We start from the raw sequence: 17,196 nt of genomic DNA, 5'->3' as shown, positions 1-17,196 counted from the left end.
TAAAGTCCTGAGCGAGAAACCTGATAAACTATCATCCTCAGGCTGCGTTCACACCAGCCCTGGTTAGTCCGCTTCAATCCAACTCCAGTCCGTTTGTCTAGAAAGTCCGGTTCGGTTAGGGAGGTGATGTGGACCAAAAAAGTGAACTCTGGTGCGGTTTGAATGGACGTGTGAACACCAAGCAGATTGGAGACCGCTCCAGAAGCAGGGAGTGGACTGCAGTGCAGGGCATTCTGGGTAAGTACCACAATGCCTTGCTTCCGCTAGCAGGATGGTTTGTGGTTTTTTTACCAAAAACAACTGATAAAATCTGACACCACTCCATTTTTGTTTTCATTTTGTATCCTGAACCTCTCTCTCTCTGGAGTTTCTCCTTGGAAAAACAACGTAGAGCAAACAGGAAGCAGCGTCTCTTCTCATTTTGAAATGTCAGGACTGGAGTGTCTCTGGACATCAGTCGACTTCCTGAGACTCTTTCTTGGATGAATGACGGATAGAACTGGTATCTGTTGCTCGTCATTGACACACCCACTGAATCATGCAGTAAAATGACCTGAGTGGTGGTGAAACTAATTTTACTGATTGTTTGCGTCAGAGACGCCTACATCTGAACTACTTTGTCACTATTTCCCCGCAGCGCTGCTGCATCCGTTCCTCCCTCCGTTCGGTTCGTCATATTCGTTCTGTTCGTTAGTCTGTTAGTTAGACTAACAAGAAGTTAGTTATTCTTGTTAGTCACAAGAAATTAGTCACTTACTTTAGATGTGACTTGAGTAATTTTGATAACTGCATAATAATAAACCTTTAAACACAAACAGGTGTTGGCGGTTCATCCGGCCATTTAATGCTATTTACTCTGACAGTTGGCAAACAGATTTTGTTCTCATTTTCTTTTTAAAGTTTTATACTTTAAAAAACAATAGATTTTAGATTGCCATGAGATTTTGTGTAACTTTTTCATCAAACTCATCTTTTCTGAGTTTCATTTCTCCTTTGCTACTTCAGTTATGTCATTTGGGACTTGAAACTTATTAGGAAATAGTAACAGTTCCTCTTCTTTCAGGGTTAAAATGTCCAAAAATGGTTATTAGAAAGACAGAACGGGCCTCTGACGCACCGGTTGATCGGTTTTCCTTTAATGTGTTGGAGTCTGGGTGTGTGGGGGGAATGAGGGAGGGATGAGGCAGCACTGAGGAGGAAAGAGCTCATGCAATGGGTTGAACGTTAGCTCAGCGAACAGAAACAAAAAGGACTCGAGGGCCAAAAATAATGTTCTTTTACCAACTCACTGATAAGCTGAGCAGGATAAATGTTAGGTAAGCAGCAGATTTGTTGCCAAAACTTTAAGAAGGGCTCTGCAAGTTTACCTTATTGAAAGTAATTTTGCAAAGTTTCAAGGTATCAATAGGGAAAAAAAACAATTTAGCAAAAGTGAAAGTTACTAGAGAATATAAAACACTTGGTAATTTAAAGACAAATATTTTCTATTGTAAGAAGATTTTACTTTGTCCTCTTTAAAAACAGAAACATCTGTGTTTGGACCTAATTTGTATCATTCTTGAACTGAAGTCAGGGGCCATACATGATCAATCCATGGACCACAAAATGGCCCCTGCGCCGCACTTTGGACAAACCAAATGTAAACAAACACTGAAGGAATATTTGGATGTTTTAGGAAAGCTTTACAAGCTTAAATTTAACAAATGTTCACTTTGGATGAACAGATTATGAAAAATGTTTTTATAAACTTTTCGGACAACGAAGAATTTTGATCTTTTTGTCGTCGTCATGGTGATTGAGGTAAGATCTGGAAGATAATATGTACGGACCCATTAAACACAATAAACACAATAAACACATTAAACACATTAAACACATTAAACACAATAAACACAATAAACACAATAAACACATCAAACACATCAAACACATCAAACACATCAAACACAATAAACACAATAAACACAATAAACACATCAAACACATCAAACACATCAAACACAATAAACACAATAAACACAATAAACACAATAAACACAATAAACACAATAAACAACAATAAACACAATAAACACAATAAACAACAATAAACAACAATAAACAACAATAAACAACAATAAACACACTAAACACATTAAACACTGGCCTGTCATTTTGGGTCAAACTTTGTCTATAGATGGTGTTTGATTCTCTTTATTTCATAAGAAGTCAACTTGAACTTGTGAAATGAAACTGATTGTATCAAACCTCCTGTAAATATTTGGTTGCTCTTTTGCTCATTTTTAGTTTTATTCTATTTATTGTGTTTCCTCTTTTGTAATATTGTAACTTTAACAAAACAAAGATAATCTGAAAGCATCCAAACATTTTCAGAAGGCTGTTGTTTTGTTTTGTTAACCCATTTAACTCTAATCTACGAATCATTCAAACCAAAAAAAACCTTGGAAACTTTAGGGCCAAGATGGATTTAAATAATAATATTTAAGTGTATAAATTTAATGCTCACAAACACAACAGATTTTAAATCATATTCCACTGAGCAAACAAAGTGCAATACATTTAACGATATTTAGAGTAATACTAGGGTTTAAGTGAGAATAACACTTATTTTGTAGTATTTTCATGTTTCATTTAGAAACAATTTAATTTTGTTTTTGTGAGAAAGATTCATTAGGAGGATTTAACTAAAGCTGAAGATCCTGTGCAGAATGTCCTCAGATTAAGTGACATGTTGTCTTAGATTAACAGACTGTAACACTTTTATTCACAGTAACTCATTTTTTACTCTGAACAGAAGCAACAAGACTAAACATGGAGTCATTTCTCATGACTTGCTGCTTTTGCATCTATAATGTTTCAGGTTTTTGTTTGTTCAAAGCAGCTTAGTGTTGCTTTAGTAGTGGATAATTACATGTAAATGACGCTTTGCTACATTTTTTGTCTACAACAGTAAGATAATTACATTGTTTCTCTCCCTCTCTGCTATGCAGGAGATTCATCGTTTTCTTGAATAAATATCTCACTGTTTTGGAAGTTATTAACTTCTTAAGTGGAAACTAATTCAACTGGTTTCCACTAAAACCAGACCTTTCCTCGCACTGGGCTTCTTAGAAATCCTTCAACAATTAATTTCTCTTATTAAAAAAACACTTTAAAAAAATTCAAGAAAGGTCAGAAAAGTTCAAAACCAACTTCTCCTCAATGTCACCAGTTATTAACAAAAACACCTAAAAATGAGGCTTAATGATCTCTCATATTATTCTGTTACTTTATTTAAATTAGAGATCTGTGTGTCTGTTATGGTAAATAAATGGACTCGTATGTTTAAAAGACTAAATTTAAAAAGTGAAGGGAGGAAACCGCCTTCGTTGGCGCCTGTGTGTCTTCAGACGGATCTGAAACCAGACGACCAATAAAAGCCTCATGTTGCTGTAATAATCCAAGGTTTTAAAAAAAGGAAGAAGACGTCCGTCAGCAGGTTTCCTCCCAGGTTATTTACAGTAACATATCTGCTCCCAGATGCGATAAAACCCCTGATGCAGCCCGTTAGTCGCTGGTGATGGCGCTGTCTGATCAGAACGTGATTCAGTAAACAAATTTAATTTCCTGTAACCTGACTGCTGTCACTTTCTGCTCCTTTCTGTCTCCTAGAATCGCCACAGGAGCGACAATCAAGTAAACAACAGAAAAGTTGAAGTACTAATTGACAGAAAGTAAGTTTATTTTATTAAAATGTACATTTTTTTCCCATTTGCCGTCTGTGGCGCCGTGTTTGTTGTTGGTTCACAGGTGAAATGCTCATCAGATAAACCATTAAATTATTCAGCACCTGAACTACTTTAATGTGAAAATCAGTTCACTCACTTCACACATTTGGGATTTCAGACGTTGGGCTGACAGGAAACAGAGAAATGCTGGTCATCGTCCTGCTGCAGAAACCCAAATATACATGAACATTTAACTGATTTATTTTGGGAAAAACGTTGAAATGCTGAACTCTACGAGATGAAAACAGAAATATTTTGGTCCGTGTTGTTCCTCCGTAGAGGCCTCGTTCTGTGCTTTAGGAAGCAGCTGTAGGACGGAGGAGGAGACGTTTGCTTCCTGTTGACATGTTGTCTTCTGTTCATAAAAATACAGAGATTTACACAGATTTGGCTCAGTTGAACCCGTCCAGGTGTGCTGCTGAGTCCAGAACCTGCTTTTTCATTCATATTTGCTGATGTTCTTCCTGTTGTAGGAAAACCCAGCCTCTGTTTCATCACAGTGCTTTTAGGCCGGCTTGTGTTATAAATAATTTACTTTCTGCGTTTAAACTTTAGCGGCAGAAACATTAGTGAAGATGACTCACGAAACAAAAATGGACAAACAAAACTAAATATTTCCCAGGTTTATCCTGCCAGGTTGTTTTGCTCTACATTTGTCTCCAAACAGTCGAGTTGAACTGAAGCGACAGAATCACGTTTTAATCCCTGCTGCTTTGATGAACTCTCCTATTTTCTCCGTCCAAGATCGGAAAACGTTCCGAGTTTCTGGCAGACGGACAAACAGAGTCATACAGGAAACCAGCAGCAGCCAGCAGGGGAAAGTGGCTTGTATCGGTGTGACCTTTAGGGTCAGAGTGGGTTTGTTTATGGTCCCTCAGACGGTTTCTTTCCTGGCATAAAAAAACAGAAAAACTGGTTTCCAGCCGGCAGCGAGCCTCCCACTGTGACGAAACCAAATGTAACTTTGTGATTTGTTCTCAGGCTGCGGAGCGAGAAATGGATGGACGTCCAGGTAGGAGACATCATCAAGCTAGAAAACAACCAGTTTGTAACCGTAAGTAAACTTTTTATTTCATATTTGGCATTATAAGTTTGGATTACTGTGTTCTTCCCATCCAACCACGTTGTAGTTTCAGCTCGTTGCTGTGTGTCATTTCTACGTTCTCCATAAAAGCTGGAGTTCCTCTGGGTTGTGTTCTTGGTCCTCTGCATTTTGCCTTGTTTTCTAATGACTAAATGTTTTCAAACCTTTTAGTCAGAATAAAAATACACGGAATAAAAAATGACACAAAAGATTTTTTCTCTTTTGTCAGACATTAAATAAAACAAAATTTGTCCTGTTTTATGTTAGTTAGGGAATTTTCTACATGTAAATTACAAATAAAACACGGCATTGTGTCGACTAGGAAATGATTCAAACTATTGTTTCTGTTGAAGCTTAATGCTTTAAATATTAGCACCTGTTAGCTACTGTCGCTTTAAAATTACATGGAAAAATCTTAACTTGTCCCTCTGGCTGTATTTTGATGTTCTGTCATTTGTTGCTTATTTTTAGGTGTGACAGTTGATTCACAATTCAAATTTAAATGTTATTTAAATAGATATTGCAAAGCATGAAAAAGGTTAATATTGGAATCACATTTCTGTTTTCTGTCTGCACCAGAGAGGCTAACGATGATCGCCTCACTGTTGACTTTTCAGAAAAACAAACGTTAATCAGAATCAGACTTTTCAAAGATCGATGATCGGCCAGAAAACTCCAAATGGTGCAGCTCTAATTTTTATTTTTCATAGATTGTAAACAGTCTGTTGTCTTTCTAACACATGAACTTTATTTACATGTTTTTTAAGGTGATCCTCGTTACACAGTATTTCTGTGTTGTAATCATGTTTTTTCTCTGCAGAAAGTTTTTCTTAGACTTGGTTTTTGTATATTTTTAAAATATATTTTTAACACGTTTGATTTTGTGTGAACTTGTTTACCTCAGTCCTGCTGTTTTGCCTGAATTTGTGTACATTTATATTTATAAAAAAATGAGCCATTTAAAGCTGAACACAATAATTTCCTCTTATGAAAACAAACGTTGGAAACATTTAATGAAACCGTTTTTATTTCAGGCCGACCTCCTGCTGCTCTCCAGCAGTGAACCCCTGAACCTCGTGTACATAGAGACGGCAGAACTGGACGGGTTAGTTCACTTTCAGGTTTAAGACGTAACTCATAAATGTGCCAACTGAAAATAATTCACTTATTTCTTCATTTGCTTTTCCCTCCGTCTGTTTTCTCTCTTCCTCAGAGAGACGAACCTGAAGGTCAAGCAGGCCCTTCCTGTCACCGGAGACCTGGGAGACGATATCGAAAAACTGGCCGATTTTAATGGTACAAATCAGAGCTGGTACATTTACTCCATTACATTTACATTGGTAACTTTTTAGGGGAAGAAAATTACTTTTATGAGTTTTTTTTACTATGCTCTACTTGTTACTTTTACTTGAGTAATTTTATTATAAGGTATTTCTGCTCTTTCTGGAGTAAAACTTCTGGATTTTCTACCTACTGAATGAAAAACAAACATGTTTTAATCAAAAATTCACCAGACACACACAAACCTGCAGCTTTTGTTAAAGTTTCATAAGTTTTTTATTGAAAGAAACTGATTTGCTTCATTTTGTTATTTTTTGTCACTTATTTGAATTATTGTCAGATTTTTTGGTCCACCTGATAATATCATTTTTAAGCATTAAATGATTGACAATTTGATCAGTTACTCAGTAATTTTTACCAAATACTTTTTTACCTTTACTTGAGGAAACATCTGTTGAATTAGTGCCAGTCTTACATTAATACAATTTTTGTTAAAATCTACTTCAAAAAGCTAGAAAGAGCGACAGAAAGGGACTAAAAAGTGCTGATATTCATCATTATTCCAGTTCTCTAGTATTTACGGCGTTTGTGTCTGGTTTGAAGGCGAGGTTCGCTGCGAACCCCCCAACAATCGTCTGGACCGCTTCAACGGGACGCTGGCGTTCGCCGGCCAGAAATACCCGCTGGACAACGAGAAGATCCTGCTGCGCGGCTGCACCCTGAGGAACACCGACTGGTGCTTCGGCCTGGTGCTGTTCGGGGGTCAGCCAGGCGCTTCGCTCAGGTTTAATCTAAAACTCCAAACGAAATGAAAATCTTACTCGTGCTTTGTTTGTTTTGCAGGTCAGGAGACGAAGCTGATGCAGAACAGCGGGAAGAGCACCTTCAAGAGAACCAGCATCGACCGACTGATGAACGTTCTGGTTCTGTGTGTGAGTTTGAAACTTTTTAAAAATGTTTTTAGACGGCATCCTGACATAGTTATACAACGTTCTTTGTTTTATTCAGTTATTTAATATGAGTGTTTGCCCAGGGCGGCATTAGAAAGGGGCAGGACGCACAAGAGCTAGAAAATTTGTTAGAACAACAAATTTTGCTGGATGATAAAATATCCCAGTACATAAGAAATATAACGATACGAACAATAATAAACAATGCAAACAATGCAAACTTCTCCTCTTAAAGACCAATAAACTTTAATTTTGTAAAGTAATTTTAATACTGGAGCTGGAAGACATTTTAAATAACCAAAAAGAAAAACAATAATTTAAACGGTACTAAAGCCACAATTAACTGAAATCATAAATAAAACTGATAATGGTGCATCTATAAACTAACTTTCCATAAAAAAATAATCACCAGAATAGAAAATATTGAGCTCATTTTAATTTATCATCTGATTAATTTCTTATCAAGTTAAACATGAATTGAGTTTGGAATAATTAGAGCAACTTAAATATAAAAAATAATCAGTTTGGATTATTTAACAGTGCATTAAATTACATAATGACTTATTTTCTGATTATTTGGCCTTAAATTAAACTCAACTTGTGGACAGAAAGAGACGTAGATGAAGAGTTATGGTGCTAACATTATAAAAAGTAAAATATGAGACGGGTTTTCTCAGCTCCTCTGGTTCTGGTTCTGGTTCTGGTTCTGGTTCTGCTCTGCATCCAGAACCAGAACCAAACATAGAGAAGCAGCATTCAGCTTCTATGCACCACAAATCTGGAACAAACTTCCAGAAAACTGACAAACATCCGAAACACTGAGCTCCTTTAGACCCAGACTAAAACCCAGCTGGTTGAAGTTGCTTTTGAAACATAATAAATGAAACACTAACCAACGTTTTGATGTGTAATCCTGGCAAAATGCAACGTTTTAATTACTGATGACTTTATATTTTGTGCTTTTAAAGCACTTTGAACTGCTTCTCTGCTGAAATGTACAAATAAACTTGAACTTGTGTCCCTGACGATAAAGAAGCTTTTTGCTCTCATTCTGTAGATTTTTGGATCTCTGGTGTTCATGTGCATGATCCTGGCGATCGGGAATTACATCTGGGAGGTAAAGAACGGCTCCAACTTCACCGTCTTCCTGCAGAGAAAACACAGCGCCGGCTTCTCGGCTTTCCTCACCTTCTGGTCCTACATCATCATCCTCAACACCGTGGTGCCCATCTCGCTTTACGTCAGGTGACCTGTCCGCACACTTTCACATCACTTAACGCAAAAAAGCCAAATATTATACCTGCTGCGTCTTTTTGCAGTGTGGAAATAATTCGGCTGGGGAACAGCTTCTACATCGACTGGGACAGGAAGATGTATTATTCCCGCAGTGACACGCCGGCCGAGGCGCGCACCACCACGCTGAACGAGGAACTCGGCCAGATCAAGTACGTCTTCAGCGACAAGACGGGGACGCTCACCCAGAACATCATGATCTTCAACAAATGCTCCATCAACGGGAAGTCCTACGGTGAGATAAGACGCCTCACTGCTGGTTTTAAACCAACAACAACAACAAAAACTTCTGCAACATGCAGGGCTTTAGTTCACTCCTTCAATCTGTTATTATTATTATTCTGTATTTTATTTATTTGTTGAAATGTTTTAAGTATGCATATTTATTTGTTTCTGCAGGAGATGTTTACGACTACACAGGTCAGAGACTGGATATTTCTGAGGTAAGTTAATAAAAATTCAAGTAAAATTTAATTTACTTGCATTTATTTGGGGAGTTTTAGGGCAAGGCTAAGGAAAAAACAGTTTGAAAGTCTTTGCATGAAAATAAAAACGTAATAATTAAAATGTAATAACAGGAGAATAAAGTCATCATATTACAAAACTTAAATTGTAATAAGACGATAGTCATATTACCAGACTAAAGTCATAAAGTCAGAATAACATGAGAATAAAGTTGTAAAATACAAAAATAGTTGTCAATACTCAAGAATAAAGTAATTATACAAAAATAAAGTTGTAACTTTATGGGAAGTAAATAAATTCATGAATAAGGAAATACTTTTAACACATCAGCATCAAATTATTATCAGTTGCTGGACTTTGAAATGATTGCAGAAACGTCTGAGTCTATTTCGAATAAAAAACATCAAAGACTTACCAAGTTGGTCACATCTGAGCTTTATAACTCTTCTCAAGCATTTTTCTCATTAAAGCCACTTAATTTCATGCATTTTTTCTCGTAATGTTGCATTTTTATTCAGCTAAAACAATAACTTAATTAAAAAATGTTGTTCTTCTTAGTCTGAGATGATTTTCCACCAACATTTTTAAATTCAAAACAGCAGTTGTTAAGTTTTGAGCTTCATTTTAAGTCAGAAGCTGATGCAGATTTAACTGCTGCTGTTGGGACGCGTTCATCCTGACGTCAGACTAAAGGTCCGTTTACGTCCTGACCTGCAGCTTAAAGACCCGGTGGACTTCTCCTTCAACGTGCTGGCCGACCCGCGGTTCGTTTTCTACGACCACGCGCTGGTGGAGGCGGTGAAGCTGGAGAACCCGGAGGTCCACGCCTTCTTCAGGCTGCTGGCGCTCTGCCACACCGTCATGGCCGAGGAGAAGAAGGAAGGTGGGTGGAAAACGTCCCGCTTTTCTCTCTGGCTTGAATCAGGAAGTCACCCTGTTTCTCCTGCAGGTGAGCTTCTCTATCAGGCCCAGTCTCCAGACGAAGGCGCGCTCGTTACTGCGGCCAGAAACTTCGGATTCGTCTTCCGCTCGCGAACACCCGACAGCATTTCCATTGTGGAAATGGGAAATCAGCGCAGCTACGAACTGCTGGCGATCCTCGACTTCAACAATGTCCGCAAGAGGATGTCCGTCATCGGTGAGAAGACCGGATTTTTCTGAGCTGCTTGGCGTTGAGTTTCTGTTTCCTGATAAATGGAACCAAGACTTTGGGGTGTGTGTGTGTGTGTGTGTGTGTTTGGGTGTGTGTGTGTGTGTGTGTGTGTGTGTGTGTGTAAACAGTGCGCAGTCCGGAGGGGAAGCTCTCTCTCTACTGCAAAGGCGCCGACACGATCATCTACGAGAGGCTGCACCAGTCCTGCAGCAAACTGATGGACGTCACCACGGACCACCTGAACGTCAGTGAAGCTGCTTTTCCTCCTCATGCTTTGGTTTCCACTTGTTTGCACGACTCCAGTCCCTCCACCTGATCAGGCTGATCAGGCTGGGCAATAAATCAATAAATCAATAACAATATATATCACAACAGACACGTGATCGATATCAACACATAACACATATGGTTGAATATTCAATAGATAGTTCTCATGTGACATCACACTTACAGCAACTTTGTAACTGGCAGCCATCTTGGTAGGCTATGGAGTTGCTATGACAACAACAAACAAGCCACAAGCTTGGAAGTATTCCTCGCCTCGTTCCTACATAACTTATAAGCAATATAAGTACATTATGACTGTTATTTGTTTATAGTTTTTGAGTTCTCTACCCACCTCTGTGTGATACTAACATAAATATCAGTGTTATTGACTGTAGTACTTACTGGTGAACTAGCATAATTCGCTTAGCTAACTTAAGCTAATTATATCTGCTAGCTAAGGCGTACATGTAGCCTACGTGTTTGTTACTACATGTACTGACTCTGTCAGAACCTTCTTATTCACACCAAGGTCACGTTTAGTTGGTTTGGATTCTTTACATGCTTTCCCTCCTCTCTCTGTTCACTTCATGTCTGCTAGCTTAGATCATGATTATGACAGAAAAACACTCAAAACCAAAACTGTCTGTTTTTTTCTCTCACTGTTAGTTTTATTAGATGGGAATCTTTATGATTTACGCAGCCGGATGCTTCACTTTGACTTTGTTTATATCTTCAGATGCTATCGCTGCTGCATTTGCTGCATCTTCTTACGGCTTGTCCTTATAAGTATGTGCATGCTGATCTGCAGGAATTTGCAGGGGAGGGATTGCGGACGCTCGCTCTAGCCTACAAAGATTTGGACGAGGAGTATTTCAGCCGGTGGAGAGAGCGCCACCATGAGGCGAGCACCTCGCTGGAAGACAAGGAGAGCAAACTGGATGAGCTGTACGAGGAGATAGAGAAGGACCTGCTGGTAGGAAGATGAATAAATATCTGGAGTACAACAGATAAAAACAGGAAGCTAACTGGATTTAATGCATGTTGCTGTTTGTGTTGGTCTGCAGCTGCTGGGAGCAACAGCCATCGAAGACAAGCTGCAGGACGGAGTGCCTCAGACCATCGAGCAGCTGGCCAAAGCGGACATCAAAATCTGGGTTCTGACTGGCGACAAGCAAGGTATTTCATGGAAAACTTTGTTTGACATGAACAAGTTCAGCTAAAAAGCAGCCAATATGCTCAATATCCCCTGCATGCAGTGGCGGAGCTAGACTTTTACCCCCGGGGGGCCACGGTGGTGGGGGGCTCATGGATGAGAACAACTAAGATATTTATATGAAACCCAAAAGGTTTGACCCAAGTCATACAGCTGCAACGGCAACTTTCCAATTCAAGGAAGGTTTCAGAAAAATCTATTTAAAAAAAATCTAGCAAAGTTTTCTGGCAATTAGGAAATATAAATAATTTTGGTAATTTTAACTGACCTGAAACAAAAAGAGTTTGATCAGATTTAACTTCAGACACCAAGAAATAAAAAGAGGTTGTGTCTTTTGCAAATATCTGATTTAAAGTGTGTATATAAATAATGTTGTCATTCTGATCTGTGAGGGAAGAGCGCCCCCTGTAGCTCCGCCCCTGCCTTCACTCCTTGAAATAACAGAGGGTCATCAATTTACCTTTCATCCAGGTGTCGTCCAATCAAAATGTCTTAAAATGAATAAAATGTAAGTTGGCCTTAAATACAGTAATCACAGGTCTCAAATTTTTCTGTCAGGCAAAACTTCATGGTGGCATTAAAAAGGTCTTAAAAGATCTTAAATGTGACATTTCATGCTCTGTGTGTGAAGGGATTCTTTACTTTGACCTGGACTGAGACTTTGTCCAGGCTTGTTTGTTGCAGCTTTAGTTTGTCTTTTAGAAACGGCAGAAAACATCGGCTACTCGTGCAACCTGCTGCGGGAGGAAATGAAAGACATCTTCATCGTCTCGGGTCACTCGCCTGAGGATGTCAGACAAGAACTGAGGTCACAGGAACATTTCTAAAATCCTTATGAAGCCAAGTCGTTTTAAGCTCCAATTTAACCAGCTGTGGTTTTGATTTTTGGAGCAGAAATGCACAAAACTCCATGAAACCAGACGGAGCAGCAAACAGCCTGCTTTTGACAGAGGAGAAGAGTAAAAATCTGATTAAAGACGAGGAGGCCAATGGGGAGTATGGACTCGTTATCAACGGACACAGTCTGGTACGTTACAGCAGCGCCCTCTGCTGGCCAATGAATCAATGAGCCTGGATGTTTATGAGTAATGCTCCTGTCTTTGTCGGTCAGGCGTACGCCTTGGAGAGCAGCATGGAGCTGGAGTTCCTCAGGACGGCGTGTTTGTGTAAAGCGGTGATCTGCTGCAGGGTGACGCCGCTGCAGAAGGCCCAGGTGGTCGAGCTGGTCAAGAAGTACAAGAAGGCGGTAACTCTGGCTATAGGCGATGGAGCCAACGACGTCAGCATGATCAAAGGTACCACTGCGTCCAAGGCTTTGGTTATAGTCAGTTTGGTAATAACCTCACGCTTCATGTTTTCTGAAATAAATGATAAAATGTGTTTTTTCTATGGTGAGTTTTGCATTTTAAAGGTGATCATAATGACACAACAGTGTGGAATAAAACAGAAAGTCGTAACTTCCTCAGTTTGTTTCTCATGTTGACAGAAACAGCATCTAGTCTTAATCTGCTGCTGAACACAGAAAACTGTGATGCTCCACGATTTTAGTGTTTTTCTGCCACCTACTGGACAATAAAGGGATGACAGCTTAGAGTCGGAGGTGTTTTATTGGAATAAAGATCATCTATCCATCTGTACATCCATCAATTCATTATAAAATCCATCATTATAAAAGCCAGTCATCCAGTTGTTTTACTTTAAGTATATTTCTGCAAGTGTCCCTCTGTTTTTAATTCATCATTAAATAAATCGTTTCTCTCTCCGTCTCCTCCAGCGGCTCATATTGGTGTCGGCATCTCAGGACAGGAGGGCATGCAGGCCGTCCTGTCCAGCGACTACTCCTTCGCCCAGTTCCGCTTCCTGCAGCGCCTCCTGCTGGTGCACGGACGCTGGTCCTACCTGCGCATGTGCAAATTCCTGCGCTACTTCTTCTACAAGAACTTCACCTTCACCTTCGTCCACTTCTGGTTTGCCTTCTTCTGTGGATTCTCGGCGCAGGTGGGACAGCCGGAGATGAGTCCTGGCATTTAAACGCCTGTTTTTCACCAGCCAGAAAAAAAGAAATCTGAACTTGACTTTGCTCTTTCAGACGGTGTATGACGAATGGTTCATCACGCTCTACAACCTGATGTACACAGCTCTGCCTGTTCTGGGAATGAGCCTGTTTGATCAGGTAATAATCATTAATTGTCATATTTTATTTGATTAAAATTAGTTCCAGTCGACGAACTAATAATACCGTCTGCTTAGGCCTTCTTTTATTGTTGTAATTTTGCCTCCATCCAGCAGAGGGGGCCACTGGCCATCTTTAAGCGATATATAAACAAACATGGTGGCCATATTATGATTTGTGAAAAGAGAAACTGTCACTAAAACGCACTTTATGCGGTTCTTTTTTGAAATATAAACACTCAACAAGCTACTAAAGTAGCTCTTCATTCAGCCGGATGTTACAAAAAGATGAGAAAACCTCGATTTTCTATTTTTTCAGTCAGTATTTAACTCAGCTGACAGAAACATTTCACCTTTTATGAAAGATGGTGGATTTTCTTGATACAAGAGAAAACAAAAATTGTTAGCCTGTCGATAAGATCAACCAACTTTAGATCAACTGATTCATAGCTTTTTGATCCATGTTCCAAAAAACAAAACTAAATTTTAATCTTGTGTATTTGTTTGAATTGTGCAAAAGAAGGAGTTTATACCTAAAATTTGGATTCAGAGTCGTCACCTTTGTCTCCCTCTGCTGGTCAGGATGTGAACGACGCGTGGAGTTTCCAGCACCCACAGCTCTACATTCCCGGCCAACTCAACCTGTACTTCAGCAAGACGGCCTTCTTCAAATGTGCCGTCCACAGCTGCTACAGCTCCCTGGTGCTGTTCTTCATCCCGTACGCCGCGCTGCAGGACACGGTGAGGGGCGACGGGAAGGACGTGGCCGACTACCAGTCCTTCGCCCTGCTCACGCAGACCTGCCTGCTGTTTGCAGTCAGCATCCAGGTGAGGAGGATCAGCCTGTTGCTTAGCGTTTGCAGAGTGAAGTGAGCATTTTGGAGATGGTCTGTCTGCTTGTCGGTAGCTGGGGCTGGAGATGTCCTACTGGACGGCGGTGAACACCTTCTTCGTTTTGGGAAGCCTGGCCATGTACTTCGCCGTCACCTTCACCATGTACAGCAACGGGATGTTCCTCATCTTTCCATCAGCTTTCCCCTTCATAGGTGAGGATCTGTTGGCTTCAAGCGACGCTGACTGGACTTGGCCTGCATTAAATAACAAAATACGTAAATCGGTTAATCACATGATAATTTAAAATAAGCCCAATAACTTCCATTTGCATGATTTATCTTTTTCTCTTTCTCTCTTTCCACCAAAAACTGGATGATAAAAGTCTTCAGTCTGGTGCTTTGATCTCAACCAGCTCTTTTTTAGAGGAACAATTTTGTTTGCAAAGATTTTATAATCCATTTTATTTGTTGTTTTTGTTTATGTATTTTGTATATTTAAAATGTCTTCCAGTGCCAGTTTTAAATGTTCATTAAAATTTAAAGTTTATTGGTCTTAGAGAATATGTTCTTACATTATTTTGCCATTATGTTACTGGAAAATTGTCTCAAAACAACAATTTTACCATTTATCACAATAACTTAGATCTAAATTTAATTAAAAATTCAAGTTTTCACATTTAGATTTTTTGTTATTTTCTGTTTAAAGGATAAACAAATTATTTTTAAAATATTTTATTCATTATTGAGCCTTGAGAACATTGCCTTTTAGTTATTATTATAATTATTATTCCTTTATTTCTCCCATATTTGGTTGAGATATATCATTTTTGTTGTCATTAAATGTTATTTTAAAGAAGCCAAAAGTTTCATCCATGTCTGACTGAACCTGATTTTTAAAAAGTAAATTTTATTCTGATTTGTTTGTCTCTTTAGGAACGGCTCGAAACTCTCTGAACCAGCCCAACGTTTGGCTGACGATCATCCTGACCTCCATCCTGTGCGTACTTCCTGTGGTCACCTGCCGCTTCCTGTTGATTCAGCTCTGCCCCACCATCAATGACAAGGTGCAGGAAACACCAGGAGCCGCTTTGCATTCTCACCAATGCACAGCGGCTGCTGGAATGTCATTTGCATGAAGCGTGTCCCTCGTTCATTTAGAGAAAGCAACATGCTATTCAATGTTCAATTATGGAATAAGAAAAATGAGCTCAATAACAAATATATTTATTGTTTTTAATCTGAAAGTGTTATTCTACCCATTCAGTTTCCAGAGTTTCAGGAAATGTTAGCTTTGGACATTAGCGTCTGTTCTGCTGCTACCTGTTTAGCATTGAGATGCTATTTTAGTCCTGAACAGCTTCGTTGAAAAGCTAAAGTGTACAAAAAGAGTAAAAGGATTATTTTCTGACTTTATCAACATCCCAGCGGTAATAACTATACGTGAAGATTGAACATCTGACTCTGTAGTATTAAGTTTCTAATGATCCAAACATTCCTTCCAACGTTGAGACACACGTCACACCAGACAGTTTTTCCATCTTTTCTTCTCCTCCTTTGACCTCCAGGTAATGTTCAAGGTGAGGCAGGCCAGAGCCACGCCTCCTCCTCCGCCTCGCCGCTCCCGGATCCGCCGCACCAGCTCCCGCCGCTCGGGCTACGCCTTCTCCCACGCGCAGGGCTACGGCGACCTGGTGACGTCGGGCCGTTTCCTGAGGCGTCCCGCCGTGTCGCGGGCGTCGGGTTTCCCCCAGGTGGGGCGCGCCGCCACGGGGTTCAGCCCCATGGGCCGGTCGGCAGGCTACAGCCCGACGGGCCGGCCCCAGAACCTGAAGGTGCCGGACGTGGAGGTGACCTCGCTGCAGATGTACAGGACGTTCAGCGACGGCGATCTATGAGAGAAGGAAGCTAATTAAACTTCTGGAGGGAAACAGAAACTCTGAGGTTTCTGTGGAAATTTTTTCGCTGACAGTTTCATTTAAAGGAACGGCAGCCCTCACTTCTGAGAGGTAAACGGTTTACTGGCGTCAGATGTTTAAGTTTGAACCTGGAGGAAGCAGCAGGTGGGACGCTAACGGACGGATCTACTTGATAACAGACACAGAAACAGACCAGTGAGCTTCCAGGCAGCAACAAGCAGAGAATGGAAGTGATTTAACATGTTGGGAAACACAGAGTGTCATCATGTTTACAGACTGCCCAGACCTTCGTAATCCTGGGAGTCCAGAGGCGACGCAGAGTTTCGTACAGAGGGAACAACCAGCAAAAACACGCTGCTGTCAGTACTTTACTCTTCTTTTTCTCTTCATTTGTGCTTCCTTGAACAGGTTAGGATAGATCTATGGCCTATTCAAAACATGTTCATTGCATTTTTTACATAAAATCATTTTAGATAATGAGATTTCCTGTCAGAATGAGCTGCTTTAGGACGTCTTCTCACTTTAAATCCAAATAAGCTGCTGCTGGCCACACCCCCCAATTCAACATTTAGACTGACACGTGAAAATGGCTGCAGACACATGCACGATTATACAACCTTACAAATTTGAAAAACAGAAGTGGAGCCTTCTGCACAGTCAGCCAGAATGCAGGAATTGGTTTCTGGTGCTAAATCAACAAGTAAACACTTGTCTTTTCCAGCAGCCATTGTACAGCGATAAAACCAGCTGTATGGAGCTCCACTTTGGTTGCTAAGTAACGGCACAGTATGACTCAACAATA

The 17,196-nt window shown here is 40.0% G+C and overlaps 1 protein-coding gene across 1 annotated transcript in view; it reads left to right on the top strand.

Annotated features, from left to right (window-relative positions):
- Positions 1–16,584, top strand: part of LOC106940171 (phospholipid-transporting ATPase ID-like) — a 35,843-nt gene extending 19,259 nt beyond the window's left edge. The window contains exons 6-28 of the mRNA XM_015022837.1: positions 3,652–3,713; positions 4,749–4,821; positions 5,886–5,956; positions 6,065–6,147; positions 6,736–6,894; positions 6,976–7,064; positions 8,140–8,327; positions 8,402–8,610; positions 8,775–8,818; positions 9,558–9,723; positions 9,790–9,978; positions 10,122–10,237; positions 11,069–11,233; positions 11,325–11,436; positions 12,176–12,281; positions 12,368–12,500; positions 12,585–12,768; positions 13,248–13,471; positions 13,563–13,646; positions 14,228–14,473; positions 14,553–14,691; positions 15,412–15,542; positions 16,044–16,584. Of these exons, the coding sequence (XP_014878323.1) occupies positions 3,652–3,713; positions 4,749–4,821; positions 5,886–5,956; positions 6,065–6,147; positions 6,736–6,894; positions 6,976–7,064; positions 8,140–8,327; positions 8,402–8,610; positions 8,775–8,818; positions 9,558–9,723; positions 9,790–9,978; positions 10,122–10,237; positions 11,069–11,233; positions 11,325–11,436; positions 12,176–12,281; positions 12,368–12,500; positions 12,585–12,768; positions 13,248–13,471; positions 13,563–13,646; positions 14,228–14,473; positions 14,553–14,691; positions 15,412–15,542; positions 16,044–16,373 (3,303 nt within the window). The 3' untranslated portion in view covers positions 16,374–16,584. The remainder of the gene's footprint in view (positions 1–3,651; positions 3,714–4,748; positions 4,822–5,885; positions 5,957–6,064; positions 6,148–6,735; positions 6,895–6,975; positions 7,065–8,139; positions 8,328–8,401; positions 8,611–8,774; positions 8,819–9,557; positions 9,724–9,789; positions 9,979–10,121; positions 10,238–11,068; positions 11,234–11,324; positions 11,437–12,175; positions 12,282–12,367; positions 12,501–12,584; positions 12,769–13,247; positions 13,472–13,562; positions 13,647–14,227; positions 14,474–14,552; positions 14,692–15,411; positions 15,543–16,043) is intronic.
- Positions 16,585–17,196: the final 612 nt, after the last annotated feature.

This window comes from Poecilia latipinna, unplaced genomic scaffold (assembly GCF_001443285.1).
Source record: "Poecilia latipinna isolate Pla-1442-1.1 unplaced genomic scaffold, P_latipinna-1.0 Scaffold3113, whole genome shotgun sequence".
NCBI lineage: Eukaryota > Metazoa > Chordata > Actinopteri > Cyprinodontiformes > Poeciliidae > Poecilia > Poecilia latipinna.
Note: the sequence above shows the minus strand (reverse complement) of the source record. Positions and strands in the feature narration are given on the sequence as shown.